Source organism: Ylistrum balloti, unplaced genomic scaffold, assembly GCF_031769215.1.
Source record: "Ylistrum balloti isolate Yb309-2 unplaced genomic scaffold, AGI_CSIRO_Ybal_v1 Utg370450, whole genome shotgun sequence".
Lineage (NCBI taxonomy): Eukaryota > Metazoa > Mollusca > Bivalvia > Pectinida > Pectinidae > Ylistrum > Ylistrum balloti.
Window position 1 is genome coordinate 3,339,903 of NW_026782299.1, and position 13,006 is coordinate 3,352,908.

The 13,006-nt window shown below is 35.1% G+C and overlaps 1 protein-coding gene across 1 annotated transcript; it reads right to left on the bottom strand.

Annotated features, from left to right (window-relative positions):
* Positions 1 to 6,733: 6,733 nt before the first annotated feature.
* LOC132554997 (exosome complex component RRP42-like) lies at positions 6,734 to 12,932 on the bottom strand. The gene is made up of 9 exons (XM_060219326.1): positions 12,868 to 12,932; positions 10,548 to 10,649; positions 9,778 to 9,872; positions 9,291 to 9,456; positions 8,701 to 8,771; positions 7,699 to 7,819; positions 7,462 to 7,520; positions 7,115 to 7,211; positions 6,734 to 6,844 (listed from the first exon to the last, which is right to left on the bottom strand). Exons 1-9 carry the CDS (start codon positions 12,922 to 12,924, stop codon positions 6,740 to 6,742), a joined length of 873 nt encoding a protein of 290 aa, XP_060075309.1. The 5' UTR covers positions 12,925 to 12,932; the 3' UTR covers positions 6,734 to 6,739.
* Positions 12,933 to 13,006: the final 74 nt, after the last annotated feature.

Sequence of the window (13,006 nt, forward strand, 5' to 3'; positions counted from 1 at the left end):
TGCTGGAAGTCACGAACATCAACTAGCATGAGCATGCTTTGTTTTCTCTCTACATGCTTATGTTTCCCAATTTTAACCGTTTTAATATACACCACAAATTTGTAATCACACCAATTGCTGCCTTGCTCTGTCACTTTTAAGTGTTTATAATTCTATATCAGCACATGACATGCAAGGTACCTAGCATGTTCTTTATCTGTGACATTCAATAAACGTTATCTTGGCAATACCAGTGACCACCGATTCAGATATTTGGGAACAGCCTCTTGTGGAATATTTGAAACTTTTATACAAGAGCATTGTCTTTGATTTTTCTGGGAAACCATCATATGGCATTCCGAATCATTCATGGCTGTCCGTGCGAACAACTTCACGTGGGAATGCTTTAATTCCTAGCTGTGTCATTAACAAGAATTCGGCAATCGTTCACTATAAGGATTTCCAAAACAGTTATTATTTCTTTTTAAATGGCATCAACTAGCCGATCCTACCATGTGGCTAACAAATGCACTAGGGATTGGCCAACTTGCGAGCACATAATAAGGATAGAGAGAAAATGCTTCAATGACCTACCAAAACTTATCAAATCCTCCAAAAAGTTGTTTGCAGATAATAAAAATATATATGGAACAACAGCATAGGACAACTCCAGACTAACTTGGACAACCCTAAAAGATTGGTCTAAAAAGTTGCAGCTATAATTTAATTCAGGGAAATGTAAAGTTTTGCACTTAAGACTCAACAAGGAAAGACATAGGTATATTATGGTGGTGAGGAAAATACAAGGAGATCAGGAAAATTATATAGGAGTCACCTTTGACACTGATTTGAAGTCCAGCATATATGTAACAAGTAACACCAATAAAATACCAGCAAGCAGTGTAAAAAAGGGCGAACGGACAGGCAGGGCTATCGAAGAGGTAATTCATATACACGGACAAAGAATATTACACTACATGTATAAAGCCTTCATTAGATCACATTCAGAGCAAGCTGGAATCCACTGTTATAGAAAGACATTAGAGGACGTACCATATCAACAGGCTACTATCAATCCGACTTCCTACCTTACATTATAGTAGAAAGAGGTCCAATGTCATCTCAGTCTATAAAATCCTGTATGGAATTGAAGAAAAGGTCAAGGAATGTTGGACATTTCTAAAAGCAAGAGAACAAGGGGCATAACTGCAAACTCCAGCAGAAACACTCCGGAATAGGGTGTAGAAGGCACCCATTCGGATTAAGAGTGATAAGAGACTGGAACCGTTGAACGAGTGAAGTGACTAGTGCAACAACAGTGGTTGCATTCAAATCAAGGATAAACAACCATTGATAAGGACTAGAAATGAAGTTCAATCCAGATTGCTGCTAGTAGGAAGCCATATACTGGGCAAATAGGAGTCAAGTATAACACTGACATCCAAGCAGAGTTTTGTTTTTAAAAGTGTTCTAAATTGGACAGAATGAAGACTCAATGTGGTGTAGAAGACTATAGCGTATGTGGACCGAGGATCAGGTGATTCTGGTGAAGAAGTCGTCTCCTGATGAACTACACCCTACTAGTGAGCTGCATCTGTTGTCTAGCTATGTAAAACGTTTAACCTTACTTCTTACTAAACACCTTATACTGCTAACATCTGCCCCCCTAGATACCTTGAACTCACATCCGATAAACAAAAATGACCAGACCTTCACGTCAAGTCTTTTTTGGGAATTCCGTCCCCACACAAGCAAGGAGGTAAGCAACTTTGGTACCACTTTTGACTTAATATAATACGATATTACGTTCCCGACGAGTTAGGAAACTTCACAATTCATGAAAGAAAGTCATCTTTCACAACTCATCACATACAGATGTCTTTCCCGCGTATTTCACTTGTAAGATATACTTGTAGGGTAAAATGGACAGTTTGTGTTTTGAAATCGTGCGCTTCTTCCATTAGCGTGCTGAACATTATAGCTGGAGTCTAGGACGTACTGAGTAACCCCGTTATCGCTGATACTTAAAGTCACAAACATTCTTGTGACGCCTGGTCGTCCAGCATAATACAAACGCTCTAACAGAACATGTGGTTTCATTCCCTATTTGATATAAGCATCCATGTTGTCTTGAGATAAGGAAGACTTTCGGTTCAGTATATGCATGTGTAGTTGATGATCTTTTTCAATTTTCAATTAGAATAAAATGGAATTATTGAATTCTGAGGTAAGTGCAACAACTCATCTGGTTTTTGTCATTTATTTCGACCAGTTTTAATAAAGTTTTCGTCTTCTAGGTACTGACGATTTCAAGAAAGACGAAACACTTGTTTGATGTAGTTTATTCCACATTGTGGCTTTTACTGTAATTCTAAACTTGTATTAATAGTGCCACTAACTGGTTTTTTTAGTCTTTGCAGACATTTTCTAATATCAATGTCCCTCCTGCATCTCGTGGTGTAAAATTTGTATGTATGTGCATTTCTTGTTGCTCATTCATGAAGTTTTTCGTGGACCAACACGTTTACGGAATCATAATTCTAACACAAATTCGAGGAAGGTAGGATAAAACATGAAAAAAACTTACTCTTCCGGAACACCTGGGCTTATTTTCCTTGTACTATTCAGGGATCTCCGTGTAAATATTTGTTTTATTCATATTTTGTACCGAGTTTTATGCATAAATGGAATTTGAGTTTGGATTATAATAACGTTGACATGTTGGTGTTTTCTTCTTCTTCTTCTTCTTTTTTTTTTTTTTTTGAACATTTTCCTACCTATGAACTTTTCCTTTTAGATTACTCCAGCATATGAAACCACTGCTCCAATCTATGGAACACGTTTTCAAGATTCAATACATTCTTTATATTTATTATTGTGTGTTGGCAGACAAGGCTAATAGGTCGGCAGATAGACATTGCTCTGCTACTACCTTCCTCATGTTCCAAATTTCGATAAAGATAGAGATGTATCAAGTGTTCTATATGTTTTAGTAGTATTGTCAATATATGACAGCAGGAGACACGTAGGGATAACAAAAGCCTACATACCGTTAAAGTGAAAATAAACTGGACAGTTGTTATAGCTCGAAATTTCCCATGAAATGGTTTATACACGACTATCTGTGAACATTTTGAAATGTCAAAATGACAGAGAAAATACCGATTTGTCAACAGAATCTTAATTCAAACTCAAATTCGGGGGCAAATATGAACAAAATAAAAATTTACACGAGGGACCTTGAAAAGGTATGCAAATAAAACCTGGTTTTCCGGGAGGGTAAATATCTTGTTTCATGTCACACTACCTTCGTTTGTAGTTATATTTGTTTGTATTTGGTTAATGGAAAATTCTTTACTTGGATAAATTGTTCATTTAAGGTGTTGTAAATGTTTCTGTAAAGTTACCTGTCCTGATATGTTTGTATGCTTCAGAATAACTTCATATATATTAAGACTACAACATCGTGGAAGTAAAACGAAAGCAACTTCTTGAGACCTTGTGTAAACGTATTTAAAGTAAGGCAACGACAGAGGTGATATATACCATGTTTATTGTAACAACATATAAAAACAAGATGTATTTGCTGTATTTAGAAAATTGGTACCAGTAACATGAAACAATATAGCATGGTCCTCTTATTTCTTATTTCCATTCCCAAATAACAAATTATACAGATCAGTGATTGGTTAACCATCCCCCCTCCCCACAAAAAAAAAAAAAAAAAAAAAAAAAAATGCCCAACAAAAAAAAAAAAACAAACAAAAAAAACAACAACAAAAAAATCTAAATTTATCAATTAGAAAGAAAAGCATTATGACCAATGTACATTTTGTATGTCTTCAAATGTTTTAACTTAAACTTCAGAACTGTTGCCATTGGCAGCATCTTCCTCTAGAACATTCCAAAAATTGGCAAGTATAGAGAGAAAATGATGTTTGTTTGAACAATTTAACACAATTCCTCCCTGATTCAAAGTTCTGATTAAAATTGTACACAAGCAATAGGCTACAGACTATAACATTTGAACCCAAACCTACACTGAGTTCAAAAACACTATCTTAAAATTTTAACAAGTTAGTCATATGCTTATATGAAGAAACAAGCCAGAAATGATTACACTGGTTGTCAAATCTTTGAAAATATTTCCAATAACCTTGGATCTTTGCAAACTTGATTTGCTCACCTGATGTTTTCACATACTACTTATTAAAATTAACCACTAAAACACATGCCTCATATCTGTATCACATTACATGTATTATATAAAATAAATCTCCATATTTCCTGATTGGTTGAAATAGTGTCACAGGATTCCTAATAAGAAATCTGATTTTATGGGCCATGAGGAATTAGATAATCTCCCCAAGATGAATATAATATTCGGGTGGAGTTTGAGGAAGTGGAGATTCCAAAGGCATCTTTATAAGTACCAGATCATCTTAGAGGTGTAATGATTGACACACTGAATAAGTCTCAAAAGCCCAGGGCAGTAAGTGAGAGTTCTCAGCAAAGGAAGGCTTTTGAAGTGAAGGATAACAAGGTGTTTTATTGCACAACTCGTTTAAATGATATTATTGAGGATAATATAGATTGCGGTAGACATCATCAATGTCACCTGCTGAAGACCAGAAAGAAAACTAAATTCACAATGCTTCTTACACTCTTGACTCTCCTGACTCCTCACTCACTAAATAATTTCCCTCAGGCTCTGAGCTAACTTTCAGATCTACTCCATGAATGCAGAGCCCAAAACTGCCCAACCACCACTCCACACCGTTTGCTAACTCCAGTAGTAAAGGTGACGTCAGTCGCTTCTCCAAAATCTAGGTGGCTTTGACCAACGCATAACGCGATCTGGTTGTATTGTTAAAATGACAATTGAATCAGTGTGAAATATGACAATATATTGGAACTGTGCATCATAAAATCTTTATCCATCTACTACCGAAATTCCACAGCAAGAATTATGTCCATCCAAGGAAGACACACAAGTTAATGACCTTGTCATAAGAGCATTGGTCAAACATGCACAAGCCAAAGTGAAACCCAGGGGAAAAGATTTTTAAGGTCAGATGTTACACAAGTCATTTGAGAGGCTGAAACTGAGGGGAAGCATATTATATAGGGAGGCTGTCGGAGATGACCTTCTTATAGGCTCATAATTCTATGGAGGCTGCAGTTGGAGGTACCTCAAGTACTACATGATGCAATGGGACATCCTGCTTGGGACCAGATCATCTCCTTTAGGATGTTTTGGTCTGGCATGTAGCAGGACATAAATAAGTATGTGAACAAGTGTTGAAAGTGTCTAAGGAATAAAGTCCACTTCAATTAGGTATCACCATTAGTGAACATAAAGAACAGGCAGCCACTCAAGTTGGTTTGTGTTGATTTCATCACCCTCAAAACATATAAGAGGGGATACCAGCACATCTTGATTACAATGAATCATTTCACCAAGCACTGTACTCCTCACTATCCTGACCAAGAACATGACTTCTAAGACAATAGTTCATAGTGTACTACAGAGTACCTCAACATTGGATGTTTTTAATGAAGCTGATAGAGCAGCCTCAGAATCCACAAAGAAGGTCCAAATAAAGTGGAAAAGATAAAACAACAACAGAAAGACTAGAGGTGCTGTGGTGCAAGGAGATCAGGTTCTCTGGCTAAAATTGAAAATATTCAAATGAGTGTGTCAACTTTCATTTATTGTTAGGTTTTCAGGTAAGACTTTTCAAAAGCAATGAAATCAAATGTGATCCATGATCAAAAAGCAATGATGTCTGCCAAAAGGAGCTAGATATGACAACGAAAAGATTCATCTATGAAGAGCTTATATCACAAATTCACTATGATAGTTGGCAAAAGATCTCTTGCTGCACCAGAATATATCATTTGTATCTTTTCAAGAAAAACCAATGCAGTCTTAAAACAGAATAAAAACTTGATCCATACATATTCAAATTATGTACAAGATAATTACAATAGTTTTTTCAGATACACTTCATTTCAAACATGTAGCCAAAAGAACATTTTGGCTTAAGTGTACAGAATAGATACATCTGTTGTGAACATGGTGTGCAGGACACCGGTTAGGATGGAGTGCTGCAAAATACTGAAAGGCTTAGACCAGAGTCAGTCATTGATAAATTATGCTGCATTATGCTTAGTCCATGGCTGACGGTGTCAGCAGGAACATAGCCGTTTTATATATCACTTCATCAGCGTCCTTGTAGACAATACTGGCGTGTCTTTATTGCCCAGGTCTTCCCTACATTGTGGATGAATTTTACTATTAGCAGTGCACATAGTTTATGTCGACTCATCCTGAAGGCTTTGTGCGAGGGCACCGTTCATTGTTCTAGGTAGTTTGTGAGTAATCATACTAGAGAACAGACGCTCTCTGTCTGATAGCATTCTACACCTTGCAGACTTGCATTGACATGGGAAGACCTGAAGGGTATCGCAGCACTACCTAGCACTCTTTGAGATTCGCTTACACAAGGGGGATTGGTAATGCTCGAACCTGTAGCCTTGCGGGGTAAAGAGGGGTCTGATGGGAAACCAGTTGCGAGTGATCACGATGACCCACGTGTTTTTATAAAACAAATGTAAAACTCATTCAAAACCACCAATCCTAAATGGAACTTTTCAACGCTGGATCAACATGAAAACTGTAATGAATGGTTTTAGTAGAGCAGTCTATTGAAAATATTTGACATGTTCATCCATTGCTGGTATATTAATCAGTACACTATCTCAGGAATCCTGATGTCTTTTTCTTGGTACCCTGTCTTTCTTCCTCCACCAAAGCTTCCATCAAACATCTGTTTAGAGATTCTCCAACTCGTCTACCAGTCTGCATGGAAATAAAAAAAGCATATGAAAATACATCTTTTTTACTAATGATTATTCTTCATTATGGAAGGGTTATTTCCTTATTTCCCCAAATCATTCTGACTAATGGCAACACCTAAGTCAAAATATATCAGAAAACTTTGGTACTAAAATAGATCAAGAGAATTGCAATCAACTCATTATGCTCTTTTGGCAAGAAAAATAATTTTTTTTAAAAGTTCCTCAACATTCAGATTAATCAATGATTATCAACCTTCTTCCTATTACTTACCTCCATCATATCTTCAACACTGGTGGGGTCTAAACTGCCTGAACCCTCTTTCTTGAGTGCCGTAATTGTCCCTTTTTCTGTCACTCCCATAATAAGTCTACAGCAAAACACAATGGCCAGACATCAAATTCTATATATAATTATTCTGTTAAAACGTTTAAATTTTCATTAAAAAAACTTTTTTTCCAAAAATGCTTTTATTCCTTGGTATACTTCCATGAATGTGTTTTAAACAATAAAACTTTGATATATGATATATATTTTCAAGAGTGTTTAAAAATGTTAAATTAGTATTTTAAATGCTAATTGCTTGTTATGCAGGATTGAAAAACATTATCTTTTTATACCTGGCTAAAGTACAGCACTCCTCTTTCTGACTTGCATCAACGACATGTGAATGGCCAACCTGGAAATACAAATCACATCCTTTAATTCACAGATAATTTCAGCTTCCACCAAGTGTTTGGGTTTCATGGTATGAGAATTAATTTTGTCACAGTCCCTTAGTGCAGTGAGGGATTAGTCCTTCACCCTTCTACATCACCTGGACACTCCAAGGTTAAAAACACAGGAAATAATCATACCTTACTAAGAGTTACAATGCAGGGCGAGGACTTCATATCTAGTCGTTGTACATCGTAAGGGTCATCTGAGATTTCCAGGTCTACCACCCCCTCATCTCTAGTTACAGTCACTGTTGGTATACTGGTAAAAGCAACATGATAACAATTAGTCAATCTTGAATATTATTATGTGTATTGAAGAAAACAACATGTAGTAGACACCATTATTGATATAACACTGTAACAAAGTGAGCAGTGCTACCCTGGTGTATACTACCATATTTTCCTTTTATCTGTGACAATTTCAAATGCAAACACTGCAACCATGAAAATCATAATCAGACACAATTTTAATCAATAACCATAAAATTAAATAATAACGGATCATGACATCTGTGACTAACAAACTGACTTCAGTGTAATAGAGCTAGGTGCTTTCATTTCATCACAAAATTATAAAGGACACTGTACTGTATTAGCTACGAGATTAAAATTTCTATATCAATACACCAGACAATTTCATTTTAACAGTAGAGAGAAAGACATTAAAGTAACATCCAAGTATGCATCAAGACATCTAATGTTTGGAACTTCAATTGTCAAATTACATCTTTAATTAGCACAGGCCCAAAAAACACAAATAAATTGATTCTTTCCTGTTAATTTGTCTAAATGGTACAAAAATGAGAAATCTGAATGTCACTAATGACAAGATATATACTGTAAAATCACTACTTTTTCTAGGGGTATTATTTTTGTTGATTTAATGGGTACTCTCAAAACATGCAATTATATGTACACAAACTGTTAAAATTCAGGTATAAATAGATTTATTGATCTATATTCAAGCACTGAATATTGCTTTTTTCAATTTCATGGGGTAATGAAATGAGTTGCACATATTTTAAATATGAAATATTTATCCATAAAAATAATGTGTCCATAAAATACTTATGAAAATCCATGAAAATCAGCCTCACAAAAATACATGATTTTACAGACATAAACCATGTGTTACAGTACCTTGTATTAAATAATGCCGCTTTTACAGCCAGTGATGTAGCATCAAAGAGGTTACCACCACATTCAAGCAGCTGAAAAATAACGGTGAACAAAAATTAAAAAAAAAAAGGTGACCTGGGTCTATTAGAACAGAGGTGGGCTTATCACAGAGATATCATACATGGATGGTTAGCATTTCTACAATTATTGTAAAAGACAAGTATTCAAAACTGATCTTTTTAGTTTTTAGGTCCAAACTGCCCAATATTACTATTGATGAAATTTCACCTTATACAATAGTCCTATCTGCTGTAATCTGTTTTTCTAAAATATCACAAATGAACCTTTTTTCTCAGAATCTTTTAATAGAGTTGGGACTAAATATTTATGAATGAATTCCTCACATGGCAAACAATTTATATGAAGACTGAAACTGTGTGTGTAAAGCAGATCAAGAGTTTGTTTGTGAATCTCTAAAATGAAACATTTTCCCCCGGTATTGTCATATTATCATTTTAAATAATTTGTTGTATTTATGAAGACATCCTCTGTTTCTGAAAATCCAAACATCATGGTCCTAGAAAGATAAATAGAAATTATATACAACATACCAAGACATCAACAAAGAGTATCCAGCATTGTTGTTCTGGGATGACACAGAGCTGTTTAAGATCAAAACAGTTGGGACAATCGTAGGCACGATACAGCATGTTACTGATCTCTGTAGCTAAGTCCTCTCCTCCCCTACCCTCAAACTCAGGAGTAGCATTAGCTGAGCTGAAAACAGAAAGAATTCTTATATTTAACTTAAAAAACACTGATATTTATCTTCTGTTTTTCTTTATTATTAAGTGTATGAATATGGACTTAACATACCTTTGACAAGTGCTATAATAGTCCACTCTAGTAAAATTGTAGAATTTGTAAATGATTTAAAAAAAATAAATCATTCTCTTTTAGGTGAAATTGTGGCACAATATTGTTACTTGATAATTACAAAAATTACATTTTAACTGTTGACTTTTCTGAAAGGCATTATAAGGCAGGAGTACTTAAAATTAACATGACAAATAAAAATTGCTGTTTATGAACACTTACCAGTCCACAAAAAACTCTATCCGTCCTTTATCTAGTTTCTCAGGAGATGGAGTTCCTAATTCTGCTTTTACTCCAACTAAGATATCTGTGTTTGCCTACAATCAGAACATATACTTAAGAGTACATGTTTGAAAGCAAAATATTGTGACTGAAAACAATGTATGGAAGATAATAATAAATGGATCTTTGCCAGACTATGTACTGGTCAGCTCTAAATTGGATACATACATTTGTTGGTTCTATAATGATAATTCACCTGATCCTAATTTGATTCAGTTAACTTCAAATATCTGCCTCATAACCATAGTTTAGACTATTTTCATTTCAAGTGGATAACCTAAAACAAAAATTAATGGTAAATATGTTTGATAACCAGTTATGAAGATTAATAAGGATACAGACCTTCCTCCTTTATATTGGATTCCTAAACTTCACAAGCATCCATATAATCTATAACTAGCATGTCTAGGTGTTCAACCAAGCATTCATCCAAGTAGAGTGAAATTGCATGCATTGTTCGGATGTGGTTGTGACTTAGATGTTCTCTTCCAACCAATCATCTAGACAACTATGTTAAGATACCTAAGTCTAGATTTTTCCTTGTTTCAATGTCAAAATTTAATATTTTGTAGGAAATAAAACAAATTGGTTCCTCATCATTAAGGATTGTGATTCTGATAAAAGAAATCATCATGAAGCCTTCCTCATTCACCTTTAATTTTAACAACTTTTTTTCAAGTTTTATTGATAAATGAAACATCTTTTATTACCAATCTGACTCGTGCTGATCCATTAGTATTTGACATGACACTTGTCTCAATTTCTAAATGCCTGTAGTCTTCACACCCTCTGCCATCTTCACGACAGTTATCCTGAAACACAAAATCAATACTTATAATAAACATGTTCATAACAATCTGCTTGTTTTCATGTATGCCTGGAGGTATCTGCTCAGATTTAAACCAAGTTGATGAAGCTGTTACATTCTGTGACCTGCCCTTCTGCCCACAAGGATCAACAACTTGTTATTGTAAATCAAATAGATTTCATGAATACTTTTTGCACAAACTTATGTCTCTTTTGACATATTTCTGAATACATCATTTTGTGAATACTGATGCTGGGATGATTTTAATTTTGCGAATGATGGGCCATGGACTCTGCAAGACTCCTATATTGGTTACAAATATCTTCTTATTGATCTTTATTTCTGTTTATGAAAATGCCTATACCTGATATGCCATGTGATTCAGTCTTGTCATACATGCTATGTTCATGAACTATATTACCCGAGTACAGGTTTCTCAAAAATACATAGGTTGTGTTGATCATTCACTAACATGATGACACCGCAGAAACATACTTTCTTCATAAAGGTTTCCAAAGATAATTTCCTGGTTCCAACATGTCCTTTAGCAGAAATAGTCGACAAACATGTTAAATATGAGTTACAAAATATGTCACCTGACAGCAGAGGGAAAAACAGAAAACAAAACGGTCATAACCCAGAGGTCAAGGTTAAAATAACCCACTACATGATTTAAAAATTGGAGTTACAGCAGTAGCTACACATTTTAATAAAGTGTTGGCAAATCCTTTAAATAAAAGTACAGTCTGAGGAATGAAAAATAAAATCTTTTGAAAAACTGAACAAGAGACAGGGAATGTTTAAAAGATGAAACTGTTGGAATGCCACAATCCCTAAGAGCTTGGACAAACCTTTGGCTATTTCCATACTCTGTAGACTGAACATGTGAAAACAGAAAGGGGCAACAGGTCTAAAAACCTTACCAGTGAACTTTGAACACATTAAAACAAAGTATCATACTCCAGACAAACTGCTAATCAATCAGAACCAGACTGGGTCTAACTTTGTACCAGTCCATGACTAGACTATGGATGTAAAGGGGTCAAAGCAGGTAACCATACCCATCTTAATGATAAGCAGCAATTAACAATTTTGCTGTGATGTATGAAATGTGGGAAGATGATACAACCTCAATACATTTATCAGGGTAAGACTGATGTCATCTGACATACAAGTTTCTGGAGGATTAAGATATCACTAATTGCATTGGTCTACAGTTGAGTTGATGATTAGGTATGTGCATTTTCCCTTAAAGGGACATTATGGTGTTAGAAGTATTCAAAGTTCTTAAAACTACAAAATACTGAAAATTTTGAATCCCACATGAAATACATACATTGCCGTGTTTGGAGACCGTTTATATGTGACACTTCCATGCTAATTTCATCAATGTTGGACACATGTACTACAAGTTTGAAGAATTTCAATAAGACAGTGCTGGTGTTCAAAATAAGTTATACTCTCTTTTTTTCTAATCATCAATGTAATAGTCCCTTATGTGGAATGTGTGTTTGATATTACAAAGTGCATTGGTGGGAAGGGGACAAGATCTTCTTAACGTTTTGAAAAAAATACAACATTCACATAGCGTTTTTCGCATTAAGTTAAACTGATTGCTCGCAGCCACTTGACCTCGGTATCAGTGGGCCATTCAAGCAAACCATAAAATCTATTTTGTGGGTGCTGTTGTTCAACAGTTGAAACTAAAAAATGCTCGCCACTGATCTTAAACATTTTCAGTACAAAAACAGTACCTGCATTCATGTGCTCAACCTTTGACCTATAGCTGTATGTATGAACGAGTTCCTACAAAGGCCTGGCCGTGAATCGCATTTTTTAAAAAAAAACTTGAATAGAAATATTTCTTTTGAAACTGAACATGATTTTTGACATATAAACCTACAAGTCATTAAACAAGGCCATGCCTGGCCCATTCTCTTTAACATCATTCAGTTTAAGCCCCATTTTTCTTCATTTCGGTAAATAAACAGAGGAGGAAGTAGGACCGGGAATCGCGAATTATTCAAAAATAAAGCAAAATTACTTGTTGTTGAAATTACCCTCACGATTTTTGACATATAAGCTAACAAGTCACTACAGAAGACGATACGAGATCCACTCTCTTAAAATACAGCCGAACTAAGCTATAAGTAAGTGAAAATGTTCGTTCGATGAAGAGAGCTGTCGTAACTTGATCATGTTATAATGCATTATTTACATACCTGGACACCGTGTAAAATGAATACTTTCTCTGCGTCACTAAGTTGAACATCGACCATCTTCTGTTTGTACTTTGCGAAACACGTGAAACTAAACCGGAAGTGTGGTTTACCCTCATTATGGAGGATTTGTTGTAAACGT